The 17282-nt window shown below is 38.6% G+C and overlaps 1 protein-coding gene across 3 annotated transcripts in view; it reads left to right on the top strand.

Annotated features, from left to right (window-relative positions):
- sbf2 (SET binding factor 2) overlaps positions 1 to 17282 on the top strand; it is a 582458-nt gene that overhangs the window by 450097 nt on the left and 115079 nt on the right. For all 3 annotated transcript variants that reach the window (XM_043705903.1, XM_043705905.1, XM_043705904.1), the window contains exons 18-20: positions 1883 to 2053; positions 7495 to 7757; positions 11551 to 11723. In XM_043705903.1, the coding sequence (XP_043561838.1) occupies positions 1883 to 2053; positions 7495 to 7757; positions 11551 to 11723 (607 nt within the window). The remainder of the gene's footprint in view (positions 1 to 1882; positions 2054 to 7494; positions 7758 to 11550; positions 11724 to 17282) is intronic.

The raw sequence follows: 17282 nt of genomic DNA, 5'->3' as shown, positions 1-17282 counted from the left end.
AATAGTTTTGTGGATCTACATACATCAGTGACCTGGCAGCATATACTACTTTCTCAAGGATACCTAGGGCTGGCAATAAATGCTAGCCTAACTAGCATTGCCCACATCCGATGAATCAGTAAAGGAAAACGCATTAGCTTTGAAGCTGTAACACAAGCCAAGAGTCCAGCTAAAAAGGAAAGGAGCCATTAAACACTGCTCAAAGATTTGCTACTTGGAAGCAACAGCTTAAAATAATTTAAACTCAAATATGTTTCTTCATGTAAAAATATACATTTAATAAGACAAGAAGTAGGCCAATTCAGCCCTCAAGTCTCTTCCACTATTGAGTAAGGTCATGACTGATTTGATCATGGACTTACCTTAGTTTTCTTGCAATCTCCAATAGCTCTCTTCACTCCACTGTCAATCAAAAATCCTACTCAGCCTTGAATATAGTCAATGACCCAGCCTCCTCTGGAGTGGAAAATTTCATAGACTAACAGCCCTTTGAGAGAAGAAATTTTTCCTTTACAACTTAAATGAGAGATCCCTTATATTGAAACTGTCTAAAAACAAGAATCTTTTATTTTCAATAACATCTTTAATTTTTTTAAGGTCCACTGTATATAGCCCTACTCTGCTCACCATCATTCTATATGGAAAAAATCCTCATCCCAGGAATAAACATAGTGAACTTCTGTTGAACTGCTTATAATGCAAGTTTTGTCTCTCCTTAACTAAGGTGAACAAAGCTATATACAATATTTTGTGTGTGGTCTCACCATTGTCTTGTACAGTGGCAAGACTGGGTAACTTTTACATTCTGCCTTACTTGTATGAAGACCATTTCCTGCATGGAACATGGGACTCGGGAATGAAGTGGGTATATGGCCTATGTCTTACTGATGATGTTCTGTAGTTTCATGCCAATGTTTTGTGTTTCCATAGATATCCAAAACCCTCTGTACTGCTGCATTCTGCAGTCTCTCCCCATTTTAAAATGTTTCTTTTTCTTATTCCTCCAGCCAAGCTGGACACCCTCACATTTTTCAACAATATCATAGAATCCCAACAGAGTAGAAACACGCCCTTCAGCCCTGCAAGTCCACACCAACCCTCTGAAGAGTAACCCATCCAGACCTATTCCCTTACAACTCTACATTTACCCTTTACTAATGCACCTTACCTACATCTCCCTAAATACTATGGGCAATTTAGCATGGCCAGTTCACCTCACCTGCACATCTTTGGATTGTGGGAGGAAACCGGAGGGTATATTCCATTTGGCAAATTTTGGTCCACTCATTCAACTTATCAGTATCATTTTGCAGACTCATGCATTCTCCTTGTAACTTGCTTTCCAACCTATATTTGGATTGTGAGTAAAGTTGGCTATGTTACAAGCAGTTCCTTCACCCGAGTCATTAATATAAATTGTAAATAGCTGAGGTCTCAGCATTGATCCCTGTTATATTCCAATAGATTGCTGATCAGAAAATGATTAATCCATCCTGACTTTCGTAACTGGTATGAAATAATGGTAAAAATGCAACGTTCAACAAGATATTTGGCATATTAGTATCATTTTTTGCAATTTAAAATATAATTTGTGCTACGATGGACAGAATATTTAATTAGTTGTAATTTTTTTTCATTCATGAGATGTGGCATCACTGGCAAGGCAACATTTGTTGCCTGTCCCTGATTGCCCTGGAGCTGCTTTCTGGAACCACTAGACCATCTAGTCTAAGTGCAATAGTGCTGATAGAAAGGGATTTCACAGAAATAACTTGTATTTATCAATACCCTTACGTATAGGCTGTTCAGGAGCAAATGTTATGCAGATGCTGAATTTTTATTCTGTCATTGTTTGAACAATTTATTTTGTGGTTTTTTTCAGAAATTGGCAACAGGAGTTAACCAATTTGCCTATACCTGTGTACAAGACCATCATGTCTGGACGAATCAACAGTTTTGGGAGGCTACCTTCTACAATGATGTGCAGAATCAAATACGAGCACTCTACCTCCCCTCAAGAAATGAAAATTTGCTATCAAATGTCAAGCAAAAGGTAATTCCTGACAATGCTTGTGATTGCAAAGAGAAGTAATTTGCTAACTGGAAGAAGATGTGTTATTTGCGGCTTTTAAAAAAAATTAGTCAAATTTGTTTTCTGTTTAGTGTTCCTTGTCATTCTTCTCCAGAAATTTCATTATGTTTGTCTGTTTTAAATTTATTTTTGGGATGTTGGAGATACTGAAAAATCCTCATTTAATGCCAATTTTAATAGGCATTGGACCTTTTTCTTGAGCCACTACAACCGTTTTGCTAATTGTGCTGCCACTGTGATGTTAGGATGTAAATTCCATGATCTCCAATACTGAGAGTGAAGGAATGGAGTGCAGGAATAACTTGGAAGAAATTATGTTTTCAAAACATCACTGCTGTTTCCTTCATAATTGTAGGGGAGTCATAGGGGAGCAAATCCAATGAGAATATATTGTTAAGTTACTACTAAGCATCCTGTAGATTATGCATAATGCAGTTATGGTGGTATCTGAAATAACTGCACAGAAGCTAGTATTTGTCACAGACTCCCCTTTTATTTAAATGTGCACATTACATGGGCTATGACCAGTCAGGTCAAAGCTAGTCCCTAGACTGAGGAGATCCTTTGAGTTTCCTGTTTATATCTTTCAGCCAGGATTCCCTGATTGGGGGTTGTTAACCTGGGCCAATCAGGGAGCTCATTGTTAATGAGAGGCACCTGGCCCTGGTTCCAATCACGACCTCACCTCGTACACATGCCAGGCCATTTCCGTGGTTCTGGGATCAAACTTAGTCCCCTGAAGTAAACTGTATCTCACTTAAAGAAGACATTTAGCTGTCAGTGACATTCCTGCTGCTGTTGTGTGTGTATGCATACCTACTCAGGAGAAGACCCCCACCCCCCCAGTCCCATTAGCAACTCTCCCAGAGCTACCCCAATAGGTGCATGAGGGTTGGTCCTATAATCGAACAGAACCTGGGACAGTTTGGTATCAAATGAACCAGTAGTTTATTTCTGTACGCTTGCTTTCAAAATTAAACTGCTCTTTCTGCAAGATTTGCATACAAGTCCTCCATGCAAGTGGGGTTTAGCATTTACTTAAGATCACCACAAAGGTGAACCAAGCTGGTATGACTTATGCTGCCCCTTCTGCAAACTGCACTTTTTTGATGATACCTTGTTTTCTGGCCTTCAGATTCCTATCTCTAGTTTAAGTTATAAGGAAAGGCTAGATAGGCTGGGGCTTTTTTTACTGGCGGGTAGGAGATTGACAGGTGACCTTCTAGATGCTTATAAAATCGTGAGGGGTATAGATAAAGTGAATGGTAATTTTTTTTTCCTAGGGGTGGGGGATTTAAAGACTAAAGGGCATATGTTTAACTTAGGAGTAGAAAGATTTAAAAAAGACATGAGGCTTTTTTTTTTAAACAGTGTAGTTCATGTGTGGAATAAACTGCCAGAGGAAGTGGTAGTTTCAGTTACAATTACAGTGTTTAAAAGACACTTAGATAATTATGTGAATAGGAAATGTTTGGAGGAATATGGGCCAAGCGCAGACTGCTTTAATTTGAGATTATGGTCGACATGGACTGGTTGGACTGAAGGGTCTGCTTCTGTGCTGCATGACTCTATGACTGTACTTGTGCTCATAAGGCAAATGGTAGTGGGCAGGCCATGTAAAATCACAGAATTACAGGTCAACATATAAAGTGGCCTTGGCCCCTTTGATAGTCCCTAGACCTTCCTGAAACACATTTGGGTATTTCATTTGGACTTCACTGAGGCAGCCATTTTCCAATTGAAAAATATTGAGCAGATCAATGTGAATCTTTAATCAATGAATTCTGCCCCAACAGGCTTGGACCTGAGCCGCTTACTACAATCAGTGTTAACTGCAATAACTACTTCTCACAGGGGACCGGAACCAAAGTTGTTCCCTTAAACTGTAATGGTTCCCCTCATGTATGTTCTCAGTCTGGCTGAGGTCTTGCGCAAACTTAAGGGTTGGAGTCCAGAGTGAATATTGTTAAAGACTGGTTTTGGAACCACTGATAAAGCTGCACTGGTATTGACCTCCATGAGAACTAAGTGACCAGTTAACCAGACATTTATTTATTTTAATTGGTTCTGATTTGGATGTTGCTAAGCAATTTAACTGTTCCAATTCACATGTTGGGGGATTTTGCAGGGAGTGTATTCTTCTGGATACCAGCCAGTGAGTTCTCTTACTCAGGTCAAGCCTTGTAAGCTCCTTTGCTATCTCAAGTCCACATACTGGCAGCAACTACAATGGCTTGCTGGCCCGGATCCTGAAGAACATTTCAGCTATTTGGCCGAGGCTCAGCTTTGTTTTGGGGTTTTGCCGTGGGCTGATCCAGGGTGTCTCTGCTCAGGATATGTGAGGCTCTGCAATGCCTGTACTCAAGTGGTGCTCCCCAATCTTAGCTGAATAGGGGATGCCCTGTAACTTCCTTGCTCCATTTTTCTAATGACGAAGACAGTGCAGTGCCTGTTTAAAGTTCATTTGAGCTTCAGCTAAGAGGAGTTTTTGTGTGGTTATGTCATTAATCCCACATACCGAATGGTCTCAGCATCTCATTCAAGGTTAACCCAAAACTACATGCCTCTGCCAGTCATCGAAACCTTGTCAAAAATCTCGATTACAGATTCCTCAGGTTCTCGAACAGCCAAATAAAACTGATAGTATCTCAGAATTCGAGAACGTTTGGGGTCATAACATCCCTTAACTAAATCTATCAACTCTTGAAAGGTTTTAGTATCTGGTGCCTCAGGGAAAGTTAGGCTCCTGGTAACTGAAAATGTTGCGGCTTCATAAATAGTCAGAATGATCACTCATTGCTTTTCATCCACCCCAATGTCATTTGCCTGGAAAACATATTAGATTCTTTCCATTTACTGGACCCAGTTTTCACCAGGATCGAACAAGTCAAGCTTCCCAAATAAAGGCGTGATACCAGAAATGCTTGCCCCAACTCAAAGATGACTGTTACAAGTGAATTTTCTTCCGGCACATTTTTCTTCTTTTATCGCCACTAAAGTAACTGCACAGAGGCTAGTATCCCATCACCAAATCACTCTTTATTTACATGTCCATGATACGTGGACTCTGTCCAGCCAGCTCAAAGCCAGTCTCTAGACTAAGGAAACCTTCTGAATCTTCTGTTCATATCTGTCAGTCAGGGCTCCCTGATTGAGCCAAGTTAACAACCCCAATCAAGGATCTTATAGTCAGTGAGATCCATCTATTTCAGGTTCCAATTGCTACAGTAACATGGTCGATATTGAATCCAGAGGCTGGAGAACCAGTTGGGTAATCTACCTGTACCAAATCATTGGTATTCAATGACATGAGCATCATAGAATTCCCTACAACCAATATCTTAGGATGTTAACACAAACTGAATGCAAACAACCTATCACTTTTATTACACAATTGTAATTGCCTTTGAGAAGGTGTGGTTATCTGCCTCCTTCTTGCAGTCAGTGTGATGATGTAAGACCAACACTATTGAAAATGCAGGAAGAAATGCTCAGATGTCAAGCAACCTCTTTGGAGAGAGAAGTAGTTAACATACCTGGTTAATGAACGTTTATTAGTTTAAAAACTGTTGCCTTACAAAATCTGTAGCCTTACATAACCTGTCAGGCATTGTTTTGGCCTTGGATAACAGAAGATGCAGTATACTATTCCAGTTGACATCAAACTATTTATTTGCATAAATGAAAATCATTAATGCCTCCCTAGAAATTTTAATTCTTGAAATATCTCTGGGACACACGCACCAAACAATCTCACCGCTGTGTGGCTGACCACTTCACCTCCCCTTCCTACTCCACCAAGGACAGGCAAATTGTGGGCCTCCTCCACTACCAAATCCTAGCCACCTGATACGTGGAGGAAGAACACCTCATCTTCCACCTTGGAACCCTCCAACCAGACGACATCAACGTCGATTTCACCAGTTTCCTCATCTCCCCTCCTCATCCCACATCTAACCCTCCAACTCAGCACCACCCTCTTGAACTGTCCCACCTGTCTATCTTCCTTCCCACCTATCTGTTCCACTCTTCAATCCAACCCATCACCATTACTCTCCACCTGCATCTAGCTATAGCCTTCTTAGCTACCTCATCCCTCTCAGCCCCAACCCCCATTCTGTTTATCTGTCAGCCCTTTCCACTACACCCCCCCCACCCACCCATCCATTACCGATGAAGGGCTTATGCCCGAAACGTCGATTCCCCTGCTCCTTGGATGCTGCCTGGCATGTTGTGCTTTTCCACTGCTACACTTTTCGACTTCTTGAAATATATGTTTGGTAAATCCCTTAAAAATTAAGTGACATTTAAATGATGTATGTTAAAGTACTATAGTATATACAGTTATTCTACTTTATAATGATATGCAGTATAATAGATAATTTAATTGAGTTAAATAATGCAAAAATGCCTCAATATGAATCATATTATACTAGTTTGGGTGCTTCGGATCATGGAATTTCTTTTATTATTGCAGAATGAATAATGTCTATATTCCAAATTATATCTCAGATGTATTCATAGGCAGTTACTCATCTTGTGGTTCAAAGTATGTTGACAAATCACTCGTGGATAAGTATAGCATGTTCACCCTGGAATTTTTTAAACTAATTTCTATTGCAAAATATATTTTTTAATATTACAACAAATACAAAGCAATACAAAGAAAAACACCAAAAATGTTAAAACCCAAACTGCCATCATGAACAACTGTGTAAATATGTATTAAAAAATAAAAAATTAATCTCCGACTAATTACTTAACTAAATAAATAATAACTAACAACAAACTATTATCTAATAATAATACACCTCAGCATAACAAAGCACTAGCTCTTGAATATCGAGAGCATTAATCTTCACCTATTCATACGTTTTCAGTTCTCCCTCTCTGGATATTGGACTCGTAAACCACAATCATTATGGTTATATAAAAGCCCTTACTGGTATGGCAGACAAATCTGTGTGCAGGTAGTCCAAAAAGGGCCGCCATGTCTTATGAACATTCTCAGTTTTGTGGTGTACCATACTTGTAAGAAAATCCAAGGGGATATGCTCCATAACAATCTTACGCCAACCGGAGAAGTATGGGGGATTTCCAGACAACCACCTTAACAAGATATTCTTTCTTGCACAGGAAGTGAAGATGTTGAAATGTTTTTCTTATGCATATCTACAGAGAACACATAGGGAAGGCTAAGAAGAAGTGAGATTGGGTCCTTCTCACCGTTATACCCAAAATCCGCTCCATTGCACCCCCTGGAATATTTTAATGTCTTGTAACATACCATATAATGCTTTGTCTTTGGGATGGACTAATGCAAAGGGCATGACTGAGGGAAAAAAACTGGAAGGAAGAAGCATTCCAAGTCTAGCTGCTGACCTCTGTTCTGATTGTTTTAGCTTAAAGAACCAGGACCGACAGAGCATGAGAAAACAGCTATGGACATTGCAGCAGAGCAGCTGCGCTTATGGCAAACACTCCACAAAGAGAAACAGCAGGAGCTGGAGAAAGGAGAGGAAAACACTGTGTTTAGCCAAGCTATTCATTATGCCCAACTCATGGTCTATCTGCTGGTTCCTTTGGATACAAGCAAAAATAAACTGCTGCGAAATGCTACAACAGGAGACTGGGAAAGTGGGAGCAATAGTTTTGTCACCAACAGGTTTGTCAGAAATCATTCAGGTATTTGTATTTTGTGCTTTATTTTGTACACTCAATTGTCTACATATGGTTTTATGTAAAATAAAGTACTGAATAATGTTGAAGCATTCAATGCAATTTGTGCATGTAATAACATTATTCCAAAGACTTGAAAATTGCCAATATTCCTTACACTCATACAATAATAAGAGGAAGTGACTCACATGAATCTAGGACATAATGAACAAAAGGCACACACAGCATTTTAAAAACAGTGAAGAGTATTTCCTCGCAGTTAAATAAAAATATTGGACTAATTGCTTTGTCTTCAGTAGCCCAAAGTTAACCTCTTTAAATATCACAGTGAAACTTCAGTTATAGATTTTGGTATGCTAATGGTCAGCTGAAAATTCATAGAAAGTGTAAGCATTCACACTAACACAACATACACATTAAGTCTTTAAATCTCGACCTTTCAAACCCTCTCATGAATTTACAATACAAAGAATTTTTGAGTTTCATTTCAAACATTGCGCATATTTTGAAAATTACATAGTCAGTAGGCTTATATTTAACCTTAAGATATCTACTTAATTTGGAGTTACTTGAAAAGAATTGGATTTTATGGTAATTGGAAAAAGAATAAACAAAACATGCCACTGATGCTTTATCATTGACAACAACTTCAATTATCTCAATGTATAATAATAAGGATTCCCAGTATTGGGTTACAGGAATATCATGCAAGCTAAACAACCAATTCTGTTAAAGAATTCTCTCAGATAGTCAAATGGGAAATAATAAGGGTGAATAATTTAATTAGTTTTTAAAATATTTTAAAGTGAACACAATAAATATTTGACATAGTAGAATGAAATTTTATTCTAGAACCTGAAATAGCGTGAACGAACTTAAAAAAAAAAAAAGAGGTTAGTGCATTAACGAAACAAATGGTGACATTTAATAACATGACTTGGCCAGTGCTGCTCTCACATCTAAGTCAGAACATTTGTGAATTCAAGACCCACCCAGGACTTGAGCACAAAAATCAAAGTTAACACTCTAGAGTAATCTTGGGGGTGAGGGGGCGGTGTTGTGTCTGTACAGCATGGCCTGTGGTGGTGCTATGAATAATATTGTAACTTAACAATTCCTGTACACATGCACTAAATCCTGAAGATGTAGTCAGATTTAAATTGGTAATGATGGTTCACAATGACAATCCCTCCTAGTTCTGTTCCATAACGTTTAATCCCTACTGCTAAACTTGATATTAACCCATTATTCAGTTCCAAATGTTTGAATGCTTACTCTGAGTTGAACTTTAAGGTGGTTTAATTTAAAAGCTTTACTTGGTTTCTCTTCTACCACAAAAATTAAATATTATGCATATTTATGTGAAGTTGAAATTCTAAAACTCGTGGAAATCAGTAGTACTGATCCAAATCAAGGATCAAATTAGGTTTCATGGTATACTAGTTTTATCAAATAATAGTGCAACTTTACATTTTAAGCTCATTTTTGTGGGTATTAATCAGCTCAAATGTTTCTGATTGCCGTCTTAACACTTTTCTCTTCATTAAGATGACATTTTAGCAAAAGTTCAGCCATTAGAGTGACACAGATAATAACTATCCAGAACTATTTAAAATGTGTCTTGTTGTGAGTTATATTCAGCTCTGTTTTCTGTGGTTGAAAAGTGAAGTTGAAACTCATTGAGTCATCTTGTGCTCCATGTTACACTTGGCTGGAAGAGGAAGAAATGCAATTGTTTACAACATTTGCTTCTGTTAGTTTGTCCAAATTGTTTTTGTTCACATACAAACGATGACCAAAATTAAGTTGGAATTCTATGCACAATCTGTCTGAACCTGATGAGCTCTGTTATGGACTAGGCCAGACTCCCGAAAAACATTTCAAGAAAGTGACTCAGACCCTCATTTTGTTAGTTGTTTTAAGCAGGTGTAACACAGATATTCCAGGAGTGATGCAGTTGGTCAACCCACTTAGTTTTAAACAAAACAATTTATTTACAAGATTACCGAATGAAACACCAACAAAAGAGAACAGAATAAAGAATAACTTAACCGATCTGAAAACCCAACAGATCATCCCGGTTTAATGATGCTGTTGCAAATATTTGCAATAATCTCTATGAACACCCCATGGCACTAAAGGTAATATCAAACACAGGGTCTTACAGGACAGAAGTCAGAGAGAAGTCAGCATGGACCTGCTTCTTTGGGTCCAGCAGTGTTTTCTGCTTGCTAACCGAATCAGAGAAAAGCTGAGCTGGGAGAACTGGCCACTCCCCTTTCGTTGTACAAGTGCTTTTTAAAACTTAAAAACCTTTTGCCTGAGGCAGTATCTGTCAACTATAATCAAACTGGCCCTAAAACTCTTCAAGTTAGACCTTTTGCAGTCTGTGTCTTTTACGACCTCTCTGGGGGAAAAAAATCCAAGGACAACATAACCTTGTTAAAGGAGCAGCATTGTCACAGCTCTTACAGGTTGAAGGTTGGTCATGCCAGTGTTTTTCAACCTGGTATTCTAGACCATTTTAAACTGTTATATTTTAGTTTGTTTCATTACTATTCAACTTTGCAGCATTCAAAAAGAGCTTTATATATCCAATGATAAACAAGTATAAGACAATTTAATAGCTTGACCATCAATAATCAATAAATATTAAATCGCCATACCACTGTAGCATTCACACTTGCATTGTTCAAATAAATCATATGGTCTTACCTTTATGTAAATTATGATGTAGTAATATTTGTTATGTCAACGGTTGTTGAGTACAGGTCTGACCTGTTTATGTGGACACCTTTAAACACTGTTGTTGACATTACCAATATTCTAAATGCCAAAATCTGGTGACAGTGTGGACTGCACTCCACGTCTGAGTCTGACCATTTCAAAAGGCCTCCAGGTTTAGACCACCCAACTCTGCAAAAACCCAGCTTGATTGCTTAAAAGCACATTTGAGAAAAGTTGGAAAGCAGATAGTGTCACAATGTATGTTTTTTTTTAAATTGGTGACATTGGAGCAGAACAATGACCAGTCGAAAACCAATCTATGTTTATGTTTGCCCTGATGAGATAGCATGTAAAATAAAATAAACAAATAGAAGAATGGAGCAGAACTTAATTTTGTGATTGAGGTCTACAGGATGTTGGCTTGTCTAGGTTTGACATAACCAGGTAGGACTATTGGTAAATGGAGAATTACATGTAGAAAATTGTTACATAAAAATTAAAGCCTGGGAACCAGCTGAATGTTGCTTCTGAGAAAATATATGTTCAAATCAATAATTAACAAGTCATTCCTAAGTAAAATATTTATAACAAAAAGGATAACTGACTTTACATTTGCCAATTTGTAATGCATTGTTAGTGACTTATAGATCTTTATTTAGCGTCACTAAGTTCAGTAGGAAATGTTTTGATTGGAAGTCTGAGAAATGGTCTGTACAATGGAAAAAATGCTGATATACTCAAAAACAGTTGATTTTCTTAGCATTGGCTACATTGTGCCAGCTCTTGAAAAACTGATTACTGTAAGTTACTGTGTACATTTGCATTATTTTTGAATACTGGCTGAATTTATATATTGATAGGGCGATTAATACCACTTCTGCAAAAATCAGTTATGCTCACTCCACCTGGACTCTGAATTACAAGTGTCGGACTCCAGATTACATGCAGAGAGAAAATACATTTCTTTGTTATGCATTTTTAATAAAGGCTATATTTTGTAATATTTCTATGTTCTCCATATTGTTAATGAAGCTTATTTTGTTTTTTTTTAGCATTGCTGGCAGTGTTGCTGAGAGTTATGACACCGAAAGTGGATTTGAGGATGCAGAAAACAATGATGTTGCCAACTCAGTAATTCGTTTCATTACTAGATTTATTGACAAAGTCTGTACTGAAAGTGGGGTCACACAGGATCATATCAAGAATCTTCATTGCATGATACCAGGTTAGATTATTAAGTATCTTCTATCTGCAGAAAGCCATGAATCAGGAGGAGGAAAAATCATTATCCTTTTCCATCTGATTGTCAAAGGTGCATAGAGAGATTTCTAATTGCCATTGTTGGTAAAATGTTTTCTAGCTTGATATAAAATGATTTATTCTAAATATTCTAATTTTTAGATTAGACACTGAGAAACTTAGTTAAATTAAGTCCCTTTAAATTAAGCCTCTGTAGAAGGCATGGAGATATTTGTTAGGATTATTCAAAGAGGGGCTCATTAGAGTGGATGTTATCATTACTGAGGTACTCTTGAACTAGCGGACATAGTTACAGACTAAGGGGGCACTTATTTAAAACTAAGAACAGAAGAATTCACTCTCCCAGACATAGTAAATGTCTGGAATTCTCTACCTACTTTTTAAATACTTTCAGTGATCTAGCCTTCATATGTCTCTGGAGTAGAACTATTTCTGAAATATCAAGGAATTGAGAGCTGTAAGATACAGTCATTAAAGAGGAGTTGAAGCCTGGGGCACATGAAACATAAACTTATAGAATGGCAAGGCAATCTTGAGTTGCTGAATGACTAACTCCTGCTTATGTTTCTTAGGTAAAGTGTTGTTTCAGATTCAACAACTGTAACCATGCGAGTGCTACGGGGATCAGCACTGGGCCATCAACTATTTCCAATCTATTTTCATGAAAGGATCAATTGTATTGCCAACATATTTGTTGATGATTAACAGGTAGAAATGTTATGAGAAGGAAGCAAAGAAACTGCAAAGATTTTGTATATAGACAAGTCAGTAGACAAAAACATTGGTAAATTAAGTATAATATGGGAAAATGTGAGGCTGTTCGTAGGAAGGCTAGAAAATTATAATATCATTTAAATAGATAGAGATTGCAGAATTTTTTAAAAAAAATATTGGTGGACCAGCTGGTTGGCCCAGCTTTTATGGCCTGTCCCTAGTTGCCCTTCAGAAGGTGCCCTTCTTTAACTAATGTCTGAGGTACAGGTAGACCAAGATGCAACTAGAGAAGGAATTTCAGAATTTTGACAGTGGAGGAATGGCAATGTATTTCCAAGTCAGGTTGGTAAATAACTTAGAGGTGGTGATGTTTCCTTGCCCTTGTTCTTCTAAATGGTAGTGGCCATGGACTTGGAAGTTGCCGTCTAAAGATATTTGTTGAATTTTGCAGTGCACCTTGTAGGTGGTACACGATTTGGACATCGATTGCTTCAGTAACTGAGTGTTGGTGGTGGAGGGAGTGGATATTTGTGGATGTGGTACAGGGGTTGATACTTTCCTTGGTTTAATTGTAGAATAGATGATATGCTAGGCCATGAGACAATGGATTCTCATTGCTTATGGATTCTTCTGCTATTAATGGCCCGCTCATGGATGCCTAGCCTTGAGGTGTTGGATCTGTTTGACATCCTCCCCATTTAGCACTGTGATAGTGCCACACAACGTGATGTAAGGGGTCACTAATTTTAAGGTAGGACTTTGTCTCCGTGAGGACTCTATGGTGGTTACTTTTATTGATACTGACATGAACAGATGCATTTGTGGCAGGCAGATCAATGAGAATGAGGTCAAGTATATTTTTTTCTTCATGTTGGTTTCTTCACAACTTTATCGTAGTCTAACAACCATGATCTTTTGACCACTTCGATTGGTAGTGCTGCACAAACCACTGTTGATAGTGGAAATTGAAATTCCCTGCCCACAGTGTATTCTGCATCTTGCCACTGTCCCTTTTTCTTCCAAGTGTTCTTGAACATGGAGGAGCACCGTTCCTTCAGCTTAGGAAGGAGTTTATGTAATAGTCAGGGAGTTCTTTGTCATGAGACTTAATGGTGTCCACTGTCAACATTATGGACTCCCAGGGCAGCTCCCTCCTGACTGTTTATTTATACCACTGTGCCGCTGCCACTGGTGGGCTTGTCCTGCTGGCAGGACACATCTGGTGACCGTGATGATATTGTAAGGTGTGCATCTGTACAGGAGGAATTTCCCCTCCGATTGTCTTCATGCAAAACAGTGAGATGTGACATCAAATATTTGATGCTGTGCTAGACAAATTTTTGATTGACAAGGAACTCAGCCTTGTGGGGCAACGGAGGGAATTTGGAGGTAAGGGCAAATATGAAATCAGCCTGGAAATTATTGAATGCAGAGCAGGTTTGATGGGACAAGGCAGTCATTCCTCCTATTTGTTAAGAACCTATGATTTTATACATGCCTTTGTGACAAAGGGTTTAGAGTATGGGGTAAAGAAGTCATGCACAGTGAATTAATGTGACCACAGCTGGAGTATGAGAGCTGTTTTGGTCCCTGACCGAAGAAAGGACATACCTACCTGCAAGCTGGTCTTCTCAAAGTGCGAGTGAGGAACCCAACTGCGATCATGAGCTGGAACTTTGGGTTTGTGAGTTGCAAGGTGGCTGAGGAGCTCTGACTGGGTTAAGTATCTTTCACTGTAACAAGACCCATCCACCTCTCAGTTGTCACTGAGGAGTCACAGTGTTCAAACCTCAAAGAGAAATCATTTGGAAATCACTGCCCTAAAGGAAGTGCAAAACTTCTTCCAGGGATGAGTAGATTGTTGTAACTGGAAAGATTAAGTGATCTAGGCCTGCCATAGCTTTCTACCATGAAAGATTGAGAATTAATCAAATTGAAATGTCCAACATTCTTAAGGCAACAAACACAGAGAATGCTGGAAGAACTGCACTTCTGGAGAACAGAATTATTAGACTTGAAATCATTCTCTCTCTGCTGAATCTACCTGACCTGCCGAGATTCTCCATGTTTGTTTCATATTTCTAGCATTTGCAAATTTTACTTCATTACACCATTCTTGATTTATTTCTGTCACATGTACTGAGGTACAGTGAAAAGTCTTGGCTTGTGTGATTTGCAGGCAGGTGGTTCTTTACAGGTGCATCAAGGTAACAGAACAGAATGCAGGATATAGTATTATGCTGCTGAGATAGTGCAGAGAGCGATCAACATTAACATTTCTGGTACTGACATAATGGGATGCTCTGAAAATGTTGATGTGGATGGAGAGCCTAGAGCAAGGGATCGCCGTCTCATAATAGTGTTTAGCTATTTAGAGCTGAAATGAAAAATTTCTTCATTGAAGTTTGTGAATTTTTATAATTCCTTAGCCCAGGAAGTTGCAACACTTAGTTTTTGGGTGCATGCAAGATAGAGGTTGGCAAAGTTGGTTGTTAAAGAACTTGGGGATAGTATTGGATGGCAGGTTGAAGTGGAAGATTAACCAAACTCCTATTGAATGGTGGTGGAGAAACAAGGGCCAAATGACTTAATCCAGTTCTTACTTTGATATTTGTTACATACACAGCCATGGGTGAGCTGCCGGAGGACTGATGGGTGGTTAATGCTGTGCTTTTATTTAAGGAAGGCTGTCAGGAGAAGCCTGGAATCAATAGACCTGTGAATCTGCCAGCAGTAGAAGGTAGGTTGATGAAGAAAGGATTTAAATTCATTTGGAGAGGCAAGGACTGATGTGGAGGATATGATGTGGAGGTGCCGGTGTTGGACTGGGGTGAACAAATTTAAAAATCACACAACACCAGCTTACAGTCCAACAGGTTTATTTGGAAGTACAAGCTCTTGGAGTGCTGCTTCTTCGTCAGGTAGCTAGTAGGACAGGACCACAGGGCACAGAATTTATACTAAAAGATCAAAGTGTCATACAACTGATGTGATGTATTGAGCAAACCGAGATTGCTGTTAAGTCTTTAATCATTTATGAGGTTGCAGGTCAATTCTTTAATATGTAAATTCCAGAACTTCTTTCAGGTCACATTCTCAAAATAACTTAAGGTTTTAATTTTTAAAAAGTGACATCTCAGCTCAGGTACTGCATTAAAGGTGTGAGGTTAGAGTCTGTTTGTATCCCAAACTTGGTCAGACTGGTTCTGTTCCAAAGGAGGAATTGATAAAGTGTCACATGGACTGACTGCCTACGGACTGTGCGCTTTTTCCAGCACCACACTTTTTGACTCTGATCTCCAGCATCTGCAGTTCTCACTTTCTCCTTCATTGTTCAGACCTCTGAGTATAGACGTTAGGATGTTATGCTGAGGTTTTATAGGATATTGGTGAGGCCTCGTTTGGAGTACAGTATACAGTTCTGATTGCTCTGCTGTACGAAGGATATTATTAAATTGGAGAGGGTTCAGAAAAGTTTTAACAAAATGGAGGGTTTGAATTATAAAGATAGACTGGATAGGCTGGGACCTTTTTCACTGGAGTGCAGGAGGTTGAGGTTCATAAAATCATGAGGGGCATAGATAAGTTGAATAACATTTTCCCCTAGTCTGAGGGGGTTCAAAAGTAGGGGACACATTTTTAAGGTGAGAGGAGAAAGATTTAAAAAGGACACGAGGGGCAACTTTTTTTTTTCCACAGAGTGGTTCGTATGTGGAAGTGGTAGATGCAGGTACAGTTACAACATTTAAAATACATTTGAATAGTATACATGAAAAGGAAAGGTTTGGAGGGACATGGGCCAAATGCAGGCAAGTGGGACAAGTTTAGTTTGGGAAAACTGTCAGCGTGTACGAGTTGTTGAAGGGTCTATTTCCATGCTAACTGACTCTTTGACAGTATAACTCACACCTTGCTGTTTTTCATGTGGCTTGTCTTTTTTTCTGGTGCTGCTTTTGATTTGGTTATGTGCTTCTTTGACTTGGCAGGAGGTGATGGCAGTGTGGTATTATCACTAACAATTATTCCAGACTCCCAGGTCATGTCTTGGGGACCTGGTTTTGAATCCTGCTATGGCAGATGGAGTTTGAATTCAATTTTTTTTAATCTAGAATTAAGTGCCAAATAGTGATTGTGAAGCCATTGCCGATTGTTCTTGTTTCACTAACATTCTTTCAGGAAGGAAATCTGTCGCTCTTGCCCAGTCTTGACCTACATGTGACCTCATACCCACAGGAGTATAGCTGACTCTTTACTGCTGTCTCAGCATACAGGGATGGATGTTAAGTGATGTCCATATCTCGTGTCTGAATGTAAAATAAAATGTGTAGGGCATTATGGTATAATGTGATGGTGTATTCCTCTGCAACCTCGCGCTTTAGAAAATTGTGCTATGGAGACCCGCTATTTAAAATTGTGTTGTGAAGATTGCAATAGAAAATCATTCAGTAGAAAGTTTGCATTCTCCAGACTGTATTCACAATTCGTCAATCATGTTATGGACAATTTCCGTTGACAAAATGCGCATTATCGCAGAACGACCTGTATATAAATCCTAATTTGTGGATCACTACAATATATCCTCCAAACATTAGTAGGGAGGCAAAAACTAACAGGATCACTTAAACACAGCAGTAATGCAGTATCTTGTTCGACAACCTTAGAATGGCACTAAGTAAAATGTAAAAAGTCAGGTGATTGCTGAAGAGGAAATGTGACAACTCAGAGTACCAATTAGAATCTTAAAATTAAGAAAGTAGCGAGTTGATTTTTTTCTGTTCTCCTATCATTTATTGCATTGCTATTATTTTAC

This window comes from Chiloscyllium plagiosum, chromosome 16, assembly GCF_004010195.1.
Source record: "Chiloscyllium plagiosum isolate BGI_BamShark_2017 chromosome 16, ASM401019v2, whole genome shotgun sequence".
Lineage (NCBI taxonomy): Eukaryota > Metazoa > Chordata > Chondrichthyes > Orectolobiformes > Hemiscylliidae > Chiloscyllium > Chiloscyllium plagiosum.
The sequence above is the reverse complement of the archived record's forward strand: the minus strand, read 5'-3'. Positions and strand labels throughout refer to the sequence as shown.